General features: G+C 43.2%; 1 protein-coding gene across 2 annotated transcripts in view; it reads right to left on the bottom strand.

Moving 5' to 3' along the window:
• Positions 1-7,882: 7,882 nt before the first annotated feature.
• Positions 7,883-18,838, bottom strand: part of LOC120932456 (histidine--tRNA ligase, cytoplasmic-like) — a 184,115-nt gene continuing 173,159 nt past the window's right edge. For both annotated transcript variants that reach the window (XM_040344818.1, XM_040344817.1), the window contains one exon: positions 7,883-8,106. In XM_040344818.1, the coding sequence (XP_040200752.1) occupies positions 8,053-8,106 (54 nt within the window). In that variant the 3' untranslated portion in view covers positions 7,883-8,052. The remainder of the gene's footprint in view (positions 8,107-18,838) is intronic.

Consider the following 18,838-nt stretch of genomic DNA (forward strand, 5'->3'; position numbering starts at 1 on the left):
TGTTACATTGTAAATTAATTAACCCCCCCAAAGACTTAATGTTGTAAATGTAGCGCCTGTGTACTTTTCAGTACAGGTGCTATTTCAGATTTAGTGGGATGAGAGAGTTATTTGCTCTCATCCATGTTAATTTGTTTAAATTTGGCTGTCGCCAGCCCTGGACTGTCCTGTGGGTCATTCTGTGCTCCAGAGATGAAGTTCCATCTCTGGATGGCAGGTGGCGCCAGAGGGGTCCAGGCGGAGGCGCCCTTTCTCCAGCAGCCAATCAGAGGAGTGTTTCCCTCGCGGGGCATGCTGGGGAGGGTATTTCTGGGGCGGACGCCATTTTCTGGGGTTCTTCGCGGGTTCCAGGTGCGGCACCCACCTTTAGGGTGTGCGCACATCACGGGCCCCGGCGATATGGCCTACCAGGCCGGAGCGCACGTGCTACGCGGAGTTCCTGACTCTGGGCCCTCAAGGCTCAGAGCAACTGATGCTGCAAAGGGGCCCCAGTGACTTACTAGGTCCCCCATCTCTTATTAAGAAGATCCCAAGCGAGTTGTGCTGTTCGATGGGGAGTCGGTCTGAGGTGAACCCGGAGGCAGGTGATCCAACAGGGCTTAGACGAACTATTTGGGATCTGGGTGACCGGACACTGACAGGTTGTATGTTGCAAACTGTCAGTCGGTGACCCCAAAGATACGAAGTCTACCTGAGGGAGATTCAGGCAAATTATTAACTGGGAGGATCCACTGCTTCTTTTATCCATAGCCTGAATCTGGAATGTTTCTTCTTTTCACCAACCTTTCTCTATCTACCTCACGTTGACTGTTGGTCATGTTTGACCCAAAATAAAGGCACAGAAAACGTCATCTAACTGTCTGGACATTCCGTCATTGCTCTCATCATCATCATCACCCCTAGACACATCACAGAGGTAACATAATTATGCCGTCCCAATCTAACCAGCGGCTCCTGAGGGGGTAGCGCTACATAAAGACTAAAGATTTTTTTTTACCTTCATGCACTCTATGTATAAAGGTCAAAAACCTGTGTATTGCTGACCCCACAGTGCCCCCTAATACTTACCTGAGCCTAATCTCAATCCAGTTCTGTGCACAGGAGCAGTGGCCCTCCCAGGCCTCTCCTCATTGACTGAGACACAGCAGCAGGACCCTTTGGCCACGAGTTAGGGGGGAGAAACCAGAAGCATCGGCGGGGGACCCAAGTAGAGGAAGATACATGCTGCTCTGTACAAAAACCATTACACAGAGCAGGTAAGTATTACAACCAAACCTGTAGTTGTCATTAGGGATGTCCCGATACCACTTTTTTAGGACCGAGTACAAGTACCGATACTTTTTTTCATGTAGTCGTCGATACCGATTACCGATACTTTTTTTAAAAATGCAGCCGTGTCCCCAAATTAAGCTCTGTGTAGGTCTCCAGTGGCAAAGGGAAAGCCCCCCGTCTAGTTAATCGGTGCTCGAGGAGCATAACAGCTTTCATTTGAATAGCTGTGTGTTCCCCGCCGCGCGTCGTCATATATAGCCCCTCCCCCTTGTCCGGGCACTTTGATAGACAGATCACCCGTCCAATCCTGGGATGGGTGATCTGTCTATCAAATTGCCCGGACAAGGGGGAGGGGCTATATATGACGACACGCGGCGGGGAACACACAGCTATTCAAATGAAAGCTGTTATGTTCCCCGAGCACCGATTAACTAGACGGCGGCAGCAGCTCTCCTCCAGTGGCATGTTTTACATACCCGAGGACTGCTCTGCTCTCTGCCCCCTCTCAGAGGGTAAAAAAAAAAAAAAAAGTATCGGCGAAGCATCGGGAGCATTTGCGTGAGTACAAGTACTCGCGCAAATGCTCAGTATCGGGCAAACGCTAGTTGTCATCATTTGTTATTTGGTTTAAAACAAAAAAAAAAGGGCTGCTCAGTCTAATTTGTCCCAGTCCAAGTCTGGGTGACATCATCAAGTAGGAAGTGATATCCAACCACAAGGGGGGGTGCGCCCCTTGACCGTGCACTGCTAGCCCAAAACTAGCAGGCACTGGGTCGGCTAGAAAGGAGGAGGGTGGGGTGACACCATGTTATATCGCACCAGGTGACACCAACTCTAGTGATGCCACTGTGTGGAGAGTGTCTTTATTAATCTGGATGGAGATTGGCATGTATAAGCGACTCTTCAATAACATCTAATAAGGCGATATTTGCCAGACACGAGAGTGAAGGGCAACAGCATATGGTGAGCTTTATTCTTAAAGGGTTTGTAAAGGTAAAACATTTTTTCCCTAAATAGCTTCCTTTACCCAGTGCAGTCCTCCTTCACTTACCTCACCTCTATCATAGAGTCCAACTTAAAGTCATGTGAAATTGTGAAATTGTGAAACAAGATCTTGTTGATCCACCAAAATGATGTGTGCCAATTTCACTCCCTTAACCACTTCCATACCAGGCACTTACGCACCTTCCTGCCCAAGCCAATTTTCAATTTTTCAGCTCTGTCGCACTTTGAATGGCAATAGCGCGGTCATGCTACACTGTACCCAAGCAAAATTGGTGTCATTTTTTCCCCACAAATAGAGCTTTCTTTTGGTGGTATTTGATCACATCTGCGATTTTTTTTTTGCGCAACAACCAAAAAAAGACTGAAAATGTTGTTAATTTTTTTATAAATAAGTAAGTTTTCTCTTTTAATTACGGGCACTGATATGGCAGCACTGATGGGCACCGATGAGATGGCACTGATGGACATCGATGAGGTAGTACTGATGGGCGCTGGTATGCGGCACTGATGGGCACTCATAGGCGGCACTGATGGGTACTTATGGGTGGCACAGATGGGCACTGGGCATGGATGGGCACTGTGGGGTGGCACTGATGGACACTGTGGGGTGGCACTGATGGATCCATGTTGCCAGTCAGTGCCCATTTGTGGGCACTGATTGGCATCTTTTTTTTTTTACTGCCCTTTTTTTACTGACTTTTTTTTTATTGCCCCCTTTTTTTTTTTGCCCTTCCACTGTCCTCAAGTCAGGACCAACGATCCGCAAATCAACTCCGGCCAGACAGCCGGCCACCCTAGCCCATAGTAACATTATAATCATACCATGCCCGCCATACTGCTCCACCATGAGCAAATCCTCTAGAGCCGACGGTATGGACTCAACCGCCCTCTCCCGGAATTGAGCCTGGAAGGCGTGACAAAGCTGTATGAACCTAAAAAAATAGGAATTAGGAAGATAATATCTGGCCTTGAGTTGATCAAAAGTGAGTAGTTCCCCATATCTGGTTATGTCCCTAAGAAGTTTAATGCCCCTAGCCACCCACACCATCGGGTCCGGGAAAGAGTAAAAATGAGGCAACTTGGGGTTCCCCCACAGCGGAGTCTGTGGCGAGAAACCCAAGTAACTGGGGCAAGCCAGCCCCACCGCCTCCTCCCACGCCCTAACAGTCGCCCGCATGGACAACGTCAGCGGTAGGTCGGACCCCGGTCCTTTTAACAGACAAGCGAAGGGTCTCATAGGACCCCGAGTGAGCCGCCTCCACCACTGTGGCAGAATCCCCAGCATCAAAGGTCAGCCATCTACGTGCAAACACCAGCTGGCCGACAAGACAGTACTTCCTCCACTCCCCCCCCTGTCCCCAGGGCTCCTAAAGCACCTTAAGTCCTATACATGGCAATTTGGGGGCCCAAAGAAACAAACTAGTTTTGCCATCCAGCTGTTTAAAAAAGGATTTAGGAACCCTCACTGGAGCATGCCGCAAGAAGTACAAAATAACCGGAAGAATTTTCATCTTCAGTAAGTTTATTCTTCCTATGAGTGACAGCAGAAGCTTCTGCCAGGCCTGTGCCTTTTGCTTAAAGAAGGACAACAGGGGTACCAAATTAAGCGCCATATAATCAGTGCTATCGGCTGTGACCTTGACTCCCAAATAGGTGATGGAGGAGATCCACTGTAGAGGCATAGTTGGATCTGCCCCCCCCCCCCCCCGGCTCCTGCATCTAAGGGCAAAACGGAGGACTTGCCCCAATTCACCTTCAGGCCAGAAAAGGTAGTAAAATCATTCAGGATCCTCAGGGCCGCTTGGAGTGAGGGTCCTCAAGAAACAATAGCATGTCCTCAGCATATAACGCCAGACATTCCCGAATAGTGCCTACTCGAATAGCCCTGACTTCACTAGACTTTCTAAGCGCCACTGCTAGAGGTTCCATCATAAGTGCGAAAAGAGAGGGGAACAGGGGGCACCCCTGTCTAGTACCCCGACCCACCGGAAAGAAGGGAGAGACAGACTGGCCCAGCCTAATCGCCACCCTGGGAGCGCTATACAGCAAGGTAATCCACTCCCTAAAAACCAGACCAAACCCCATCCTCTCCAGCACCCGGAGCATATATCCCCAATCAATCGAGTCAAAGGCCTTCTCAATGTTTATTGACACAATGATCCTGGTACCATCATCTTGCCCGGGGAGCTGGAGATGTGTGAACCACATCGGACACCTTTGACACATTTTTGGGACCATTATCATTTTTACAGCGATGCGTGCTATAAAAATGCACCGATTACTGTGAAAATGACACTGGCAGTAAAGGGGTTAACCACTAGGTGGCGCTGAAGAGGTTAAGTCAGTACTAGGGAGTGATTCTTCTTGTTAGGGGCGTGGCTACACGTGACACATCACTGATGACCGTTCCCGATCAAGGGGAACAGTCATCAGTGACAGTGTCACTAGGCAGAATAGGGGAATGACTTGTTTACAAAGGCATCCCCCTGTTTTGCCTTTGTTGACTGCAATCGCGGGCCGCCCAGGAACATCAAGTTCCCCGGACCCGCGACCGCATCACGAGGCACGCGCCTCCTGGGCAGCAAATTTAAAGGGACGTACGGGTATGCCAATGTGCCTGCTCGTGCCATTCTGCCGACGTACATTGGCGTGCAGCGGTCGGCAAGTGGTTAATAGGTTGTGATCACATACCATATTCCACTTTAACCAAACAAAGCTCATGCCACACTAATCATCATCTACTTAAAGCGGGGGTTCACCCTGTTAAAAAAAAAAAAAAAATGTTTTTTTTTATTATTCCATTACTTTCGGCATCGTAGCGCGAGCTACGGTATGCCGGTCCTAAATTTTTAATCCCCGTACTCACTGTGCTATCGTTGATTGAAGAATCCGGGGAATGGGCGTTCCTATGGTGAGAGAAGGTGATTGACGGCCGGCCCTGGCACGTCACGCTTCTCCGGAAATAGCCGAAATAGGCTTGGCTATTCACGGCGCCTGCGCATAGCCTGTGCGCAGGCGCTGTGAATAGCCGAGACCTACTCCGGCTGTCTTCGGGGAGCGTGACGTGCCAGAGCGGCCGTCAATCATCCTCCCTCTCCATAGGCACGCCCATTCCCCGCGGGAGTCGGATTCTTCAATCAACAATAGCACAGTGAGTACGGGGATTAAAAATTTAAGACCGGCATACCGTAGCTCGCGCTACGATGCCGAAAGTAATGGAATAATGGGGTGAAGGAGGGTGAACTACCGCTTTAACATGAGGTGTCAACAGGCTTTGGAGCCTATGTCAATGGTATTGGTTTTATATCAGTTTGAGATGTTTCTGAAATAATTCAGAATTTATTAACAGGTGCATTTGACTTGTAGTTGACCTCCTTCTGACCTGTTTCAAGTGTTCGTGCTCCCAAGTCCTGCTGCTGCATCCATTGACATAGACAGCAGGACTCGGCCCCGCCCCCCAGTACAGTACAATCTTAAAGTTTATGATTATTAATTTGTGGCTTCTGTTACAGCCAGAATATAGGCAAACCCTCTCTCCTCGTCCCATGTGACAATGCATTAGCTCCTCAGTAGGCTGAGGCCCTCTGTTTGTGTAATGGGATGTTGGGCATGCTTCAACTTTCAAGTGGGTATTCTGTATAGGCAGGGTGTGCAAAGCTGGCTGTACCTAGTGGCAACTGCTGTCATTGTGTAGTTTGGTAAGCTTATAGTCAAGACAACTTTTCCTTCAATTCAAGATTTATCTAATTCACAAAATTACATCTATTACACAATTAGTTCCATCATACTATTAGCCATGTCATACCTGTGTTTCACTCACATTCAAGACCTTCTCCCCAACAACCAGGTTTCTGATCTACCATCTATCATATATTTTATTATTGAAGAATGAGTGAGACTTGACTATTGACCCAATTTGTCATATAATTCTAAGAGCCCTTTCACACGTACGGACAAACGGTCCAATTTTTACAAGTCCGTTTACGGACTTGTAATGTATCCCTATGGGATTGCAGATGTTAGCGGATGATGCATCCGCTAACGTCCGCAAATATCCGCTTTTGCGGACGGAAGAAAACCCTATTTTTCTTCCGTCCGGCTGAACGGATCGGATGAATACGGACACACGGTCCGTATTCATCCGATTCCCCATAAAGGAGAGCGGAGGAAAGACAGGGAGGTCTCTGCACAGTGTGCGGGGACCGCCCTGTCCGCCGACAGCTCAGCGGGGATTTACGGATGATCCCCGCTGAGCCGACGGACAGACACGGGGCGGATCAATACGGATCCGCTCCGTGTGAAAGGGCCCTAACTGAAATTGACCCATCAGGAGGAGGTCAGGCTGTTACGTTCTATGAAAATGAGGGGTTTACTGCGCTAATTCGATAAATAGTAAAGCACCAACTAAAATGTTATACAACACTAATAATAATAGTCAAAAGGAAGAGCTGCACTGTTGTAAGCTAAAATGTGACACTAGTGATAATGAAGTGCTAGATAAATACCAATTAAAATTGTGAAACACCGACCGAGTGAAAAAAAAATGTATATCTGTAAATAGGTCTGTGAGACCTCAATAGGATAACAGGAAGGGGTTAATTCCTAAATTAGGTAGAAACCTGGGAATTATCAAGTGAATAAATAGCAGTCCGTGTGAGCAAACCAAAACAAAACAAAACCATTAACAAAGCGTCAAAGGTAAAAAATGTGAATATAATAAAAATTAATGCAGAGTGTCCATATAAACTTAAATATCCCCAGTGTTCAACGAATCCAATAGTCCAGGAAAAAGTGCGGACAGGATAGTGCCTCCACCAAACAATAACACTGCCGCTTACCAGATTGACGTGATCTCTAATTATAGGAGATCAATATGCGCACATGGTTGATATCCCAGCCTGGGGTCTCTATTGGTAGCAAAAATCCCTCAGTATGGTTCAATATTGCATAGAAGATGTCTAAAACAACGTAGCAATCCAGGATGCACCACATAAAAAAAGGAAGGGACTAGCATAGCGTAAAACCCTTAAAAATGTAATAAGTAACATAAAAATGCACACTTGCATCGAAGAAGTGAGATAAGGCATATAAAATACAATTGAGCCGGCGGGCTCTTCGATTCAGCAGCCCGTATCTTCCGGGTCTGGCACACAACGCGGTGATGTCAGAACGTCGTTTCTCCCAATGTTTCGTCACTAGAGGGACGTGACTACGTGACCCATCTGGTAAGCGGCAGTGTTATTGTTTGGTGGAGGCACTATCCTGTCAGCACTTTTTCATGGACTATTGGATTCGTTGAACACTGGGGATATTTAAGTTTATATGGACACTCTGCATTAATTTTTATTATATTCACATTTTTTACCTTTGACGCTTTGTTAATGGTATTCCTACGTTTTTTTGGGGGTTTGTTACATTCTATACTTGGCAGAATGGGGATGAGATTTTGGAGGTGAGGAAGCAGGAGGGCAAGATAAACACTGCAATAAAGACAAGGAAAGTACAAAAACACCGGAGGGGCTTTACTGATAAACTCTGCCCAATATATTCTGAACATCGGGGGGTCATTTAGGAAAATAACACACAAAATAATAGAAAACACAACAACAGCATAATGGATCGGTTTTATTCATAGTTTTATAAACAAGTTCAATACATTTAATAAAAAAACTAGCACCTCACATATTTACAAAGTCTCCTTTTTCAGTTATTTTCTGCCCTGTAGCCTCGTTTGTAAAAGCCATTGGGATGAGTTTTGCGTTTAAACATTCTTGACTAACTTGTCCTCTTTTTTATTTCTTCTGCTAGGTGTTCCTTGGAAACTTCAACCTATGAACAGGTAAAACAGCATTTGTACAAGCATCGGAGGGACATACTATAGTGTCACAATATATCAATACACTGTACACACAATCTCTAATACATATGCTTAATCTCCCCATGATCAAGAATGATCATTTACATTTTTTTTCGTGAATGAGGTACAACATAGTGAAAACAAATTTTGCATAGAATATACAAAGATTTGCAGCGGAATTTGAAAACAAATCATATCATTTTTGCTTGCACATGATTGGTTGACTGAAGTCAGCGCAAAGCCTCTCTCTGTGAAACGAAAATTGGAAAAGATCACAAAAGTTCATCCTGTTGATAAAGATTGTGGGTTTAATTAACTGTATGGGCGGGCACAGTGGTGTAGTGGGTGACACTTTCGCCTAGCAGCAAAAGGGTGGCTGGTTTGAATCCCAACCATGACACTACCTGCCTGGAGTTTGTATGTTCTCCCTGTGCCTGTGTTGGTTTCCTCTGTGTACTCCGCTTTCCTCCCACACTCCAAAGACATGCTGGTAGGCTGTGTTAATTTTGGCAGCACATTTCGACAGTGGCGGCCCGTCCATAGGGGGCGCTTGGGCGCTGCCCCCCCCCCCCCCCCCCAAGCTGTAAAAAAAAATTTTTTTTTTTTTTTTTTTGTAAATGTCACTTTAAGAGTGATCAGGCGTCGGACATGCGGCGGTCTATGGGAAGCTTCCCAGCCTGCAATCAGCTGATTGCAGGCTGGAAAGCTGATTTGCCCGTGTTTAGGGCGTGTGCAGGGCGCAAGCTGTGCGCCCGCACACACTCCCACTGTCCTTTCATTTGTCAAAATGCCCTAGTGGTGTAATGTGATTGGCCAGCGGGGACCGAAGTAGAGTCAGTGGGAAGTGCCATTTAAATCACTTCCGGTTTCTGGAGCACTTGTGGGGGCATCAGAGGAGCGGCGTCATTGAAGGTAAGCAGTTACTTTCATACCTCCACTCCCCGCAGCTAAATCCATCCATGCCTGCCACCACCAGCCGAACCACCACCGGGCCCCACAGCATCTCTCCGCGCTAGTATTGCCACTGACAGCCAGCCCTGTCACCACCAGCACCTCCCCAGTTGAAGACGGGATTCCCGCTCCCCTCTCCAGGGTCCCGCTGAGCAGCACTGCACACAGCTTCAAGTCTGTATGCTCTGATCGAACTGACTGGGAGGGGGGGGGGGATGGTCCTGCTTCACCTCTTCCCCCAGCTATTCACTCGTAATCTGCTGGTGGCTGACCTCTCCTGCCAGGCACATGTCTGTCTTCACCAGCAGATTACGAGTGAATAGCTGGGGGGGAAAGGTGAAGCAGGACCCCCCCCCTCCCTCCCTTTACAGTCAGTGCTGCTCCAAGCATACAGACTTGAAGCTGTGTGCAGCTGGACTCGAGAGGAGAGCAGAAGGGAGGGGGGGTGGGGGACTGCTGATCGTAGTAAATGTTTCTCCCATTCACCACTAAATCTCTCTCATCTGTCTGTCTTATCTATCTCTCATTCTTCCCCTTAGACCCAATGTCTATCTATCTGATTATCTATCTATCTATCTATCTATCTATCTATGTCTGTCTATCTATCTATTTGTCTGTCCATCTATCTGTATGTTTATCTATCTATCTATCTATCTATCTATCTATCTATGTCTGTCCATCTATCTATCTATCTATCTATCTATCTATCTATCTATCTATCTATCTATCTATCTATCTATCTGTATGTCTGTCCATCTATCTGTATGCCTATCTATCTGTATGTCTGTCCATCTATCTGTATGTCTGTCCATCTATCTGTATGTCTGTCCATCTATCTGTATGCCTATCTATCTATCTATCTATCTATCTATCTATCTATCTATCTATCTATATGTCTGTCCATCTATCTGTATGTTTATCTATCTATCTGTATGTCTGTCCATCTATCTGTATGTCTGTCCATCTATCTGTATGTCTGTCCATCTATCTGTATGTCTGTCCATCTATCTATCTATCTATCTATCTATCTATCTATCTATCTATCTATATGTTTGTCCATCTATCCATATGTCTGTCCATCTATCTGTATGTCTATCTGTCTATCTATCTATCTATCTATCTATCTATCTATCTATATGTTTGTCCATCTATCTATATGTTTGTCCATCTATCTATATGTTTGTCCATCTATCTATATGTTTGTCCATCTATCTATATGTCTGTCCATCTATCTGTATGTTTGTCTATCTATCTATCTATCTATCTATCTATCTATCTATCTATCTATCTATCTATCTATCTATCTATATGTTTATCTATCTATCTTTCTGTATATCTATCTATCTATGTATCTGCATATCTATCTGTCTATCTATCTATCTATCTATCTATCTATATGTCTATCTATCTATCTATCTATCTATCTATCTATCTATCTATCTATCTATCTATCTATCTATCTATCTATGTATCTGCATATCTATCTGTCTATCTATCTATCTATCTATATGTCTATCTATCTATCTATCTATCTATCTATCTATCTATCTATCTATCTATCTATCTATCTATCTATCTATCTATCTATCTATCTATCTATCTATCTATCTACAGAGGGTAGGGCAGAACCAGCCAGGTTTTTTACAACTTCCAGCAGGGCACCTTTTATAAGGGAAAGGTCTCTTATTTATTTTTTAGGGTTACAAACATACTATATAAAAAACGGGGCCATGGATGAATCCATGGGGAAAAAAAAACAAGCTTACAGACCACCTTGCAGAAACCAATTAAACCTGTCTAACAGTATGCGTTAAAAAATGCATGCGTAAGCCACAGAGCCTTGCCACGGCACCCTGGTATCTGTGGTATCCAACGCCAACTTATGAGTGTCCCCACAGTGGAGGCACATGCATTCTGATGGATAGGTGAGGGCAGGTGGACTGAAGGGGAGCCCACCCCTTCTTAAAGGTACAGGAGCACACTGAGCACCCAGCAAGTAGCTCAATTGCTGCAAAGGTGTTAGTGTGTTGCCTGACCAATACACATGACAGCGATACAAAAAAAGATGCCACTGCCCCCTACCTATAGCTGGCCATCGCAGTAAGCAGCATTGGAAGGCTACATCAGATATAAAAACAGGACCATGGATGAATGTGCCTCCACTGTGGGAACATTCAGAATTTAGCGTTGGGTCCCACAGATACCAGGGTGCCGTGGCGAAGCTCTGTGGCTTACGCATGCATTTGCAAATGCATGGGGACTAAACCCCTGTTTTTAACGCATATTGTTAGACAGGTTTAATTGGTTGTCTGCGAGCTGGTCGGTAATTAAGCTTGTTTTTTTTCCCCATGGATTCATCCATGGCCCTGTTTATATCCTATGTAGCCTTCCAATGCTGCTTAATGCGATAGCCAGCTATAGATGGGGGCAGTGTCGTATTTTTTGTAGTACAAACATATTAAACTGCGTCTGATTAAAGGCAGGTCGCCACCCCAAATTAACTGTCTGGCAGGGCTGTGTGTAAATCTCAGAAATTTATGGACAGAAATACAAATTCTTCAGCAGGTAAAATATCTTCTGTATTTCAACTTTGTATGTAGCGGTTTGCCTGGAGTTCAGCTTTAATGTTGAAAAGGTCTAAAAATAATTAGGCAGAATAGATGTGAACAACGCACCTGGACCAGATGGCTTACATCCATGAGTCACCAAAGAGCTGAGCTCAGTAAAATCCAAGCTATTGTTTCTCATTTTAAAAGCTATTTAAAGTAAACCATTCCTGAGAGAATTGTGTGGCAGCCATTACTGACCTTCTTCGGAAGGTGCCAATTGTCTATTACACCTGGTATTAGTACTTTCTGAGACACTGACCTAAAAGAAGTATGCAGATCAGGAAAGTCAGATTAAAGTAAAGGGCCAGATTCACAAAGAGATACGACGGTGTATCTCCTGATACACCGTTGTATCTCTGATTTACGTCGGTCGTATCTATGCGACTGATTCATAGAATCAGTTACGCATAGATATGCCTAAGATCCGACAGGTGTAACTGTGTTACATCGTCGGATCTTGGGCTGCAATTCCCAGCCGGCCGCTAGGTGGCGTTTCGCTTTATTTGCGCAACGATTATGCAAATGAGGAGATACGCCGATTCCGAAACGAACGACCGCCCGGCGTTTTTTTTTACGTCGTTTGCGTTCGGCTTTTTCCGGCGTATAGTTACCCCTGCTTCTATGAGGCGCAGCCAATGTTAAGTATGGCCGTCGTTCCCACGTCAAATTTTGAAATTGCGCTGGACGCAAGTTACGCTCACGCCGAAACCAATGATGTCCTAGTGACGTCATTGGGAGCAATGCACGCCGGGAAAATTCGCGGACGGCGCATGCGCATTTAAATCGGCGCGGGGACGCGCCTGATTTAAATATTACACTCCCCCTAGCTGCGAAATTTGAATCCTGCCGGGGGATTTACGATCCATCGCCGCAAGTTTTGAGGTAAGTGTTTTGTTTTGTAAGTGAATTACCTACTTGCCTCAAAAACTTGCGGCGGCGGATCTTAAATCACATAGGTTACACGGATCTTAAGATCCGCTAACCTATGTGAATCTGGCCCAAAGTCTTTATCTTGTTCCAGGTTAGTGATAACCTGGAACAAGAGTGACAACCTCTTCCACAAGCAGTGATCTAAGCGGGGAGCATAGCCAATTTAAATAAACTATTAGATAAGCACCTAAACGACCTTAACATACAGGGATATACAATCTAATACTGACATATAATCACACACATAGGTGTACGTTTAATAAACCGTGATAAGCGGAGATCATGATGATCACGGCTGATCACGGCTTATCACAGAGCACTGCCGGTTTAATAAACTGTGATAAGGAGCAGAGAACACATTCTTCACTTCACATCACAGCACATGGATGTTTTGTCACAAACGGACAGTTTAATAAACCGTGATCTGAAGATTTCACAGCTCTTCACCTGAAATATCTCCCTTCCAGATTCACCAGCTCAGAGGTGGAGAATCTGGGAGAGAAGCTGGTGTGATAAGAGGAAGAAGGCTTATTTCTTCCTAATTTCAACACCAGTGGGTTAAAAATGAATATTAACAACAATATACGTGTGTGTGTATATGTATATATATATATATATATATATATATATACACACACACACATACAGTATCTATATAACATGTGTGTGTGTATATATATATATAAATATAAATATATATATATATATATATATATATATATATATACACACACACATATACCGTATTTATCGGCGTATACGCGCACTTTTTTTCCCTTAAAATCAGGGCAAAATTGTGGGTGCGCGATATACGCCGATACTTGCTTCCCGCACTGTGTTTGAACTTTGCCGCCGATCCCTGCTTCCCGCGCTGTGTTTGAACGCTGCCGCAGACATATACCGAGCGCAGTATACTCGGGTACAGTCGGCCAGGCTCGGCTCCCTTCTAGGTTATGCGAGAGGAGCCGAGCGTGCCCGAGTGTACTTCGCTCGGTATATGTCGGCGGCGGCGGCATTCAAACACAGCGCAGGAAGCAGGGATCGGCTCAGAGACAGCGCAGGAGCAGCGGGGAGGACACCACGAAGGTCGCAGACGGACGCCAGACCAGACAAGGCCGCCGATGGACGCCAGGCAAGACACCAAAACTAAGTAATAAAAAATAAATAAAATTCAGGAATTTCACGTCCAGAGTAGGGGTGCGCGCTATACGCGGGTGCGCACAATAGGCTGATAAATACGGTATATATATATATATATATATATATATATATACACACACATACATACATACACACACACACACACACACACACACACATACATATACATATACATACAGTATTTATATATATATATATATATATATGTAATTTTATATATATATATATATATATATATATATATATATATATATATATATATATATATATATATATATATATATATATATCACATGTTTGAAAACATTAATTACATGTTCTTTTAAACGTTCGTTTCACTGTTTGAATTCGGCTGCACCATAATCTTACAATATCTCACAAGATTACAGACAGTCCACCCACTTTTACACAGATCTCGGCTGTTTTCAGAGAAAAAACTTCACCTCTGTTCACCATCTGAGAACTGAAGTTCTCAGTTTATTAAACCGGCTGCAGAGGAGATAATTCTCCTCATGAGAACTGCCGTGAACTGCTGTGAACTGAACGGAGAAAAAACTTCACGGTTTATTAAACGGACACCATAGATTGGACATGATGGACTTGTGTCTTTTTTCAACCTCACCTACTATGGAAGTATAAAAAGTATTCGAGCAATAGGACAGCATGACAAGCCCCCTCATCTCACTGTGGCCGAGTGCTGGCTGACCAGCCTCACATGTAGTAAATGGAAGCGTTGGTGGATTCTCTTTGATTTGCCTGGGACAATAAAGCTTTGTGACTGCTTATGGCATCAGAGTGTGGCCAAATCTTTATTTTTACTAGTGAAGCAACTAGCATTGACATAACGAGAGGTGGTAAGAACAGCCTCTATTTGTATCACTTTAAAGTGACCCACTACAAAGCACAGGGATATGGAAATTGTTAAACGGGATGGACTGATGTCTTTATGCAAATTTACAAACTATGTAACTAAAAGTGGCAATAAACGTTGTCTCTGTAAAAAAGAAAGTGAATGCTTATCTCCCTTGTTGCCTGTGCCACTGAGTGCAGGAGGGGAGCCAGGAGTTTGACACTACTAGTAGTGCCGGTTCCTCAGGAGCCAGCTGCAAATTTTGATTTAACCACTTGCTTACTGGGCACATAAACCCCCTTCGTGCCCAGGCGAAATTTCAGCTTCCGGCACTGCGTCGCTTTAACTGACAATTGCGCGGTCGTGCGACGTGGCTCCCAAACAAAATTGGCGTCCTTTTTTCCCCCCACAAATAGAGCTTTATTTTGGTGGTATTTGATCACCTCTGATAGACAGGGGGATGTAGTGGCGCTTGCAAATACTAAAAACCGACAATAATTTAAAACAATAAAATATTCTAAACAATGATTCCTAAAGTATGAGAGTGAGTCCGTCCTCTACTGGGGTAAAAATGTGTAACACTCGAGGTCTATGCCCAAAGAATACCATCCAACATCAATAATTAGATGTGGAAGGAACTGCGAGTGAATAAATAATGAAATCCAATGGATAAAAGTGCCTGACTGGCCGCACAGTGTACATGGGATAATAATCCTTTTTTTAAAAATATGTGTCATAAATCCTTAAAGTGCTTGATGAAAAACAAGTGCAAAGTGCTAATAATTAAAACAATAATAGCAGTGAATGAAAGCTCCAGCTCTCCTGGAAAGTGGTTAATTACTAATTAGCAAACACATGCAGGAAAAAGCAACAACTGAAAAGAAGTCCAAAAATGCAAGTGTCCTAAAAACCTAAACGGTTCAATCATAAAACTGTTGTTTTTCTGTGCAATGAAAAAGATATAATAATATAATAATAAAATAAAAAATAAAATAAAAAAATAAAAAAATCATAAATAATAGTCCAAAAACAGATAGTACAATATCACTGCAGGATTAGTGATAGTGAATAAAACTATATCCAGTGCACAATCAAGTGATAATGAAAATATTAAAAATAAAGTCCAAAGTGCAAAGTGCATCTGTGCTCCATTCAACAATTCAGATGATCAGTGGTTAATTCAGTGAAGACTTGTTACATTGTGCTCATTCAATGAAGACTTGTTACATTGTGCTCATATGTCTGTGAATCAAACCAGCCCGATTTTCCTCAGTGTGGGGATTATTTTTACCAGCCTCTTACCTTCTTGAGGCTTTTACCAAGCCTGTAACAGGAGCTGCTCTGCAGTCACATAAATACAATCCAGGATCCAAAGACGGCTCACACTCCTCCCCATTCAGGCTCTCAAAAAGAAACACAGGAATGCCTCCATAGCATAAAACCACAGGATATCAGTTTAATAAAGAAAAACGAATACACTCACAAACATTGCTGTGTTAAACAGCGTGTGTACAATCGAGTGTCACCGCTCTGCGGCCGCAAAGCAGGTGACTTCACCAGCAAGCCCTCTGTGTCCTCCTCACGCGTATCGCGACAGCCCTACGTCGCTTAATCATAGGATAGAGGGCAGCTGGTGTGGACATGATTTTTATAGCGCCGGCATCACAAGTAAAAAGCTATGCAATTAGATAGCAATCATAAAATAAAAGTACATCTACATCATTGCGATCAATCTAGACATATAGTGTTTCTACAGTGATGTTAGATAAAATATGAATATATATAAAAAAACACATAATTCAGACACAGCGATCCTCTGAGTTAAGTGCTCCCTCTAGTGGTAGGAGGAAGGAATAGTATAAGTAAGATATAGGTGGACTGTTAAATGTCGCCACCTGCTGGAAATGTAAGGTGCATATTTCAAATGCCCAGCCATCCACCTCATTGTCGTGCTGAACATTTAGATTAATCCAATTATATTCAGAGAGACAGAACATAATAAGAAAAAAGGCAGTGCGGAACCCAGGTAGGCAATCTTCTACTAATTTATGAAATAATTCATAAGTGTAAAAACCCTGATCAAGGCTAAAATATATGTGGTGGGGAGATATAAAGCCACAATAAAATAAAATTAAAATGAATAATCCAATGTAAAAAACCCCTTATGTGGCAATATTAACCATAAAGTGACTCATATGTATAAAACAATGGCCAAGGCTAATAAATATATGGTAAAAAATTCCAGAGCCACAATAAGAAATATAATAAGGAATAAATGTTAAAAATGTCAATATAAAATGGCAATAAAAAGGAAAATCCAATACTGTAAGACCAATACATGGTTGCGCTAATCAAATAACCAGGACCAGTAAATAAGTACGGTGATGTAACCCTAAAACCACAGCAGTACCTATTTAAAATTATTGGTAAAATAATTATAAAATCACTAGTAAAAGAATCAGGCAAATAGGTAGTTAAAAGTTGGATATAAAACAATTCAAATCAAACTCGACATTGTGCCCCTGTGGCGTGAGGGTGCATAACTCGTGTATCCAACGAGATTCTGCCTGACTAATTTTCTGCACTTTATTGTCTCCTCTCCAATGCGGTTTGTATTTCTCTATCCCCCACACCATCAATGACGAGGGGTCTCTATTGTGGCACTGGTCATAGTGGCGGGATAGACTATGCTTGGGGAACCCATTGATTATGTTTTGTGTGTGTTCCCGAAGTCTTTTCCGCAATTTCCTTTTTGTTCTGCCCACATATTGAATCTTGCATGGACATTCCAACAAGTACACTACCCCCTCCGTCTCACAGGAGATAAATTCTTTGATTTTATATTGTTTCCCTGTAAAACAGGAATTGAAAGTCTCTTTCTTCTTTTTGCTCTCTTTGGTGCGTTTGCAAGTAAAGCATTTTTTACACGGATAGTACCCTTTCTCATTAAAAAATGAAAAACTTTTTTTCTCTGGTGGATCTAGTACGTTTTTAGCAATAATATCTCTCAGCGTTGGGGCCCTCCTATATGTGAATAGGGGTTTTTCAGGAAGTACCTGTGCCAAATGTCGGTCGGCCTTCACAATATGCCAATATTTTTTACAGATCGCCTCTATTTGCTTGTGTTGTACACTATAATCCATTATTAATGGTATTTTTCCAGTGAAGGAGCTGTTTCTCACAGAGTCCTGGATCAGCGTGTCTCTATCCAAAGTGACTACATCTTTGATTTTTTTCTCAATAAAATCTGGTTTGTAACCTTTTTCTATAAATCTTTTGCCAATAAAATCAGCCTGTTCCAGGAATACGTTGGTTTTCGTACAGTTTCTCCTCAATCTCAAGAGCTGACCCTTCGGTATATTCTCTAACCAGGGATTGTGGTGGCAGCTGTCCAGAGGCAGATAACTATTTCTGTCCACAGTTTTAAAATGAGTTTGAGTTACTAGTTTCGTCCCTTCTTTGGTAATCTCAAGGTCCAGAAAGTTGATTTTTTCATCACTCAGCTCCCAGGTTAATTTAATATTCTTGTCATTTGAGTTAAGATAAAAACCGAAGTCAATAAGACTCTCCTTATCCCCATCCCATATAATTAAAATATCATCAATAAAACGCCTGTATAAAAGTAACTGCTGTGGTTTCCTATTATATAAAACCTCTGCTTCCCACTCTGCCATGTAGAGATTCGCAACACTTGGTGCATATTTTGCGCCCATGGCAATTCCACAAATTTGCTTGTAATACTCATTCCCGTACCAAAAATAATTATGATCCAAACTATATTCCAAACAATTAGAGATAAACTTTTTTTGTGCATTTTTTAAGTCACTTAAAGTGTTCAGTGCCCAATTAGTGGCCTGTACTGCTTCCTTGTGGTTGATGATTGTGTAAAGTGATGATACATCTGCAGTAGCCAAATACACTGTATTTCCATCTAGTGAGATAGTATCTAATAGCTGAATCAAGTGTTTTGTGTCTCGGAGATAGGATTCGGTTTTTTTCACTAAGGGTTGTAGGAACCAGTCTATGTATTCTCCTATTCTCGCACCTACGGAATTTATTCCATTCACAATGGGTCTTCCTGGAGGTTCATCTCTTGATTTGTGTATTTTTGGGAGTGTGTACAGAACTGGGATTTTGCATCCTACAGGTTGTAAATATTTCGCTTCTTTCTTGTTTAGTAGGTCTTTCTTGGTCCCTCTTTCT

This window comes from Rana temporaria, chromosome 3 (genome assembly GCF_905171775.1).
Source record: "Rana temporaria chromosome 3, aRanTem1.1, whole genome shotgun sequence".
Lineage (NCBI taxonomy): Eukaryota > Metazoa > Chordata > Amphibia > Anura > Ranidae > Rana > Rana temporaria.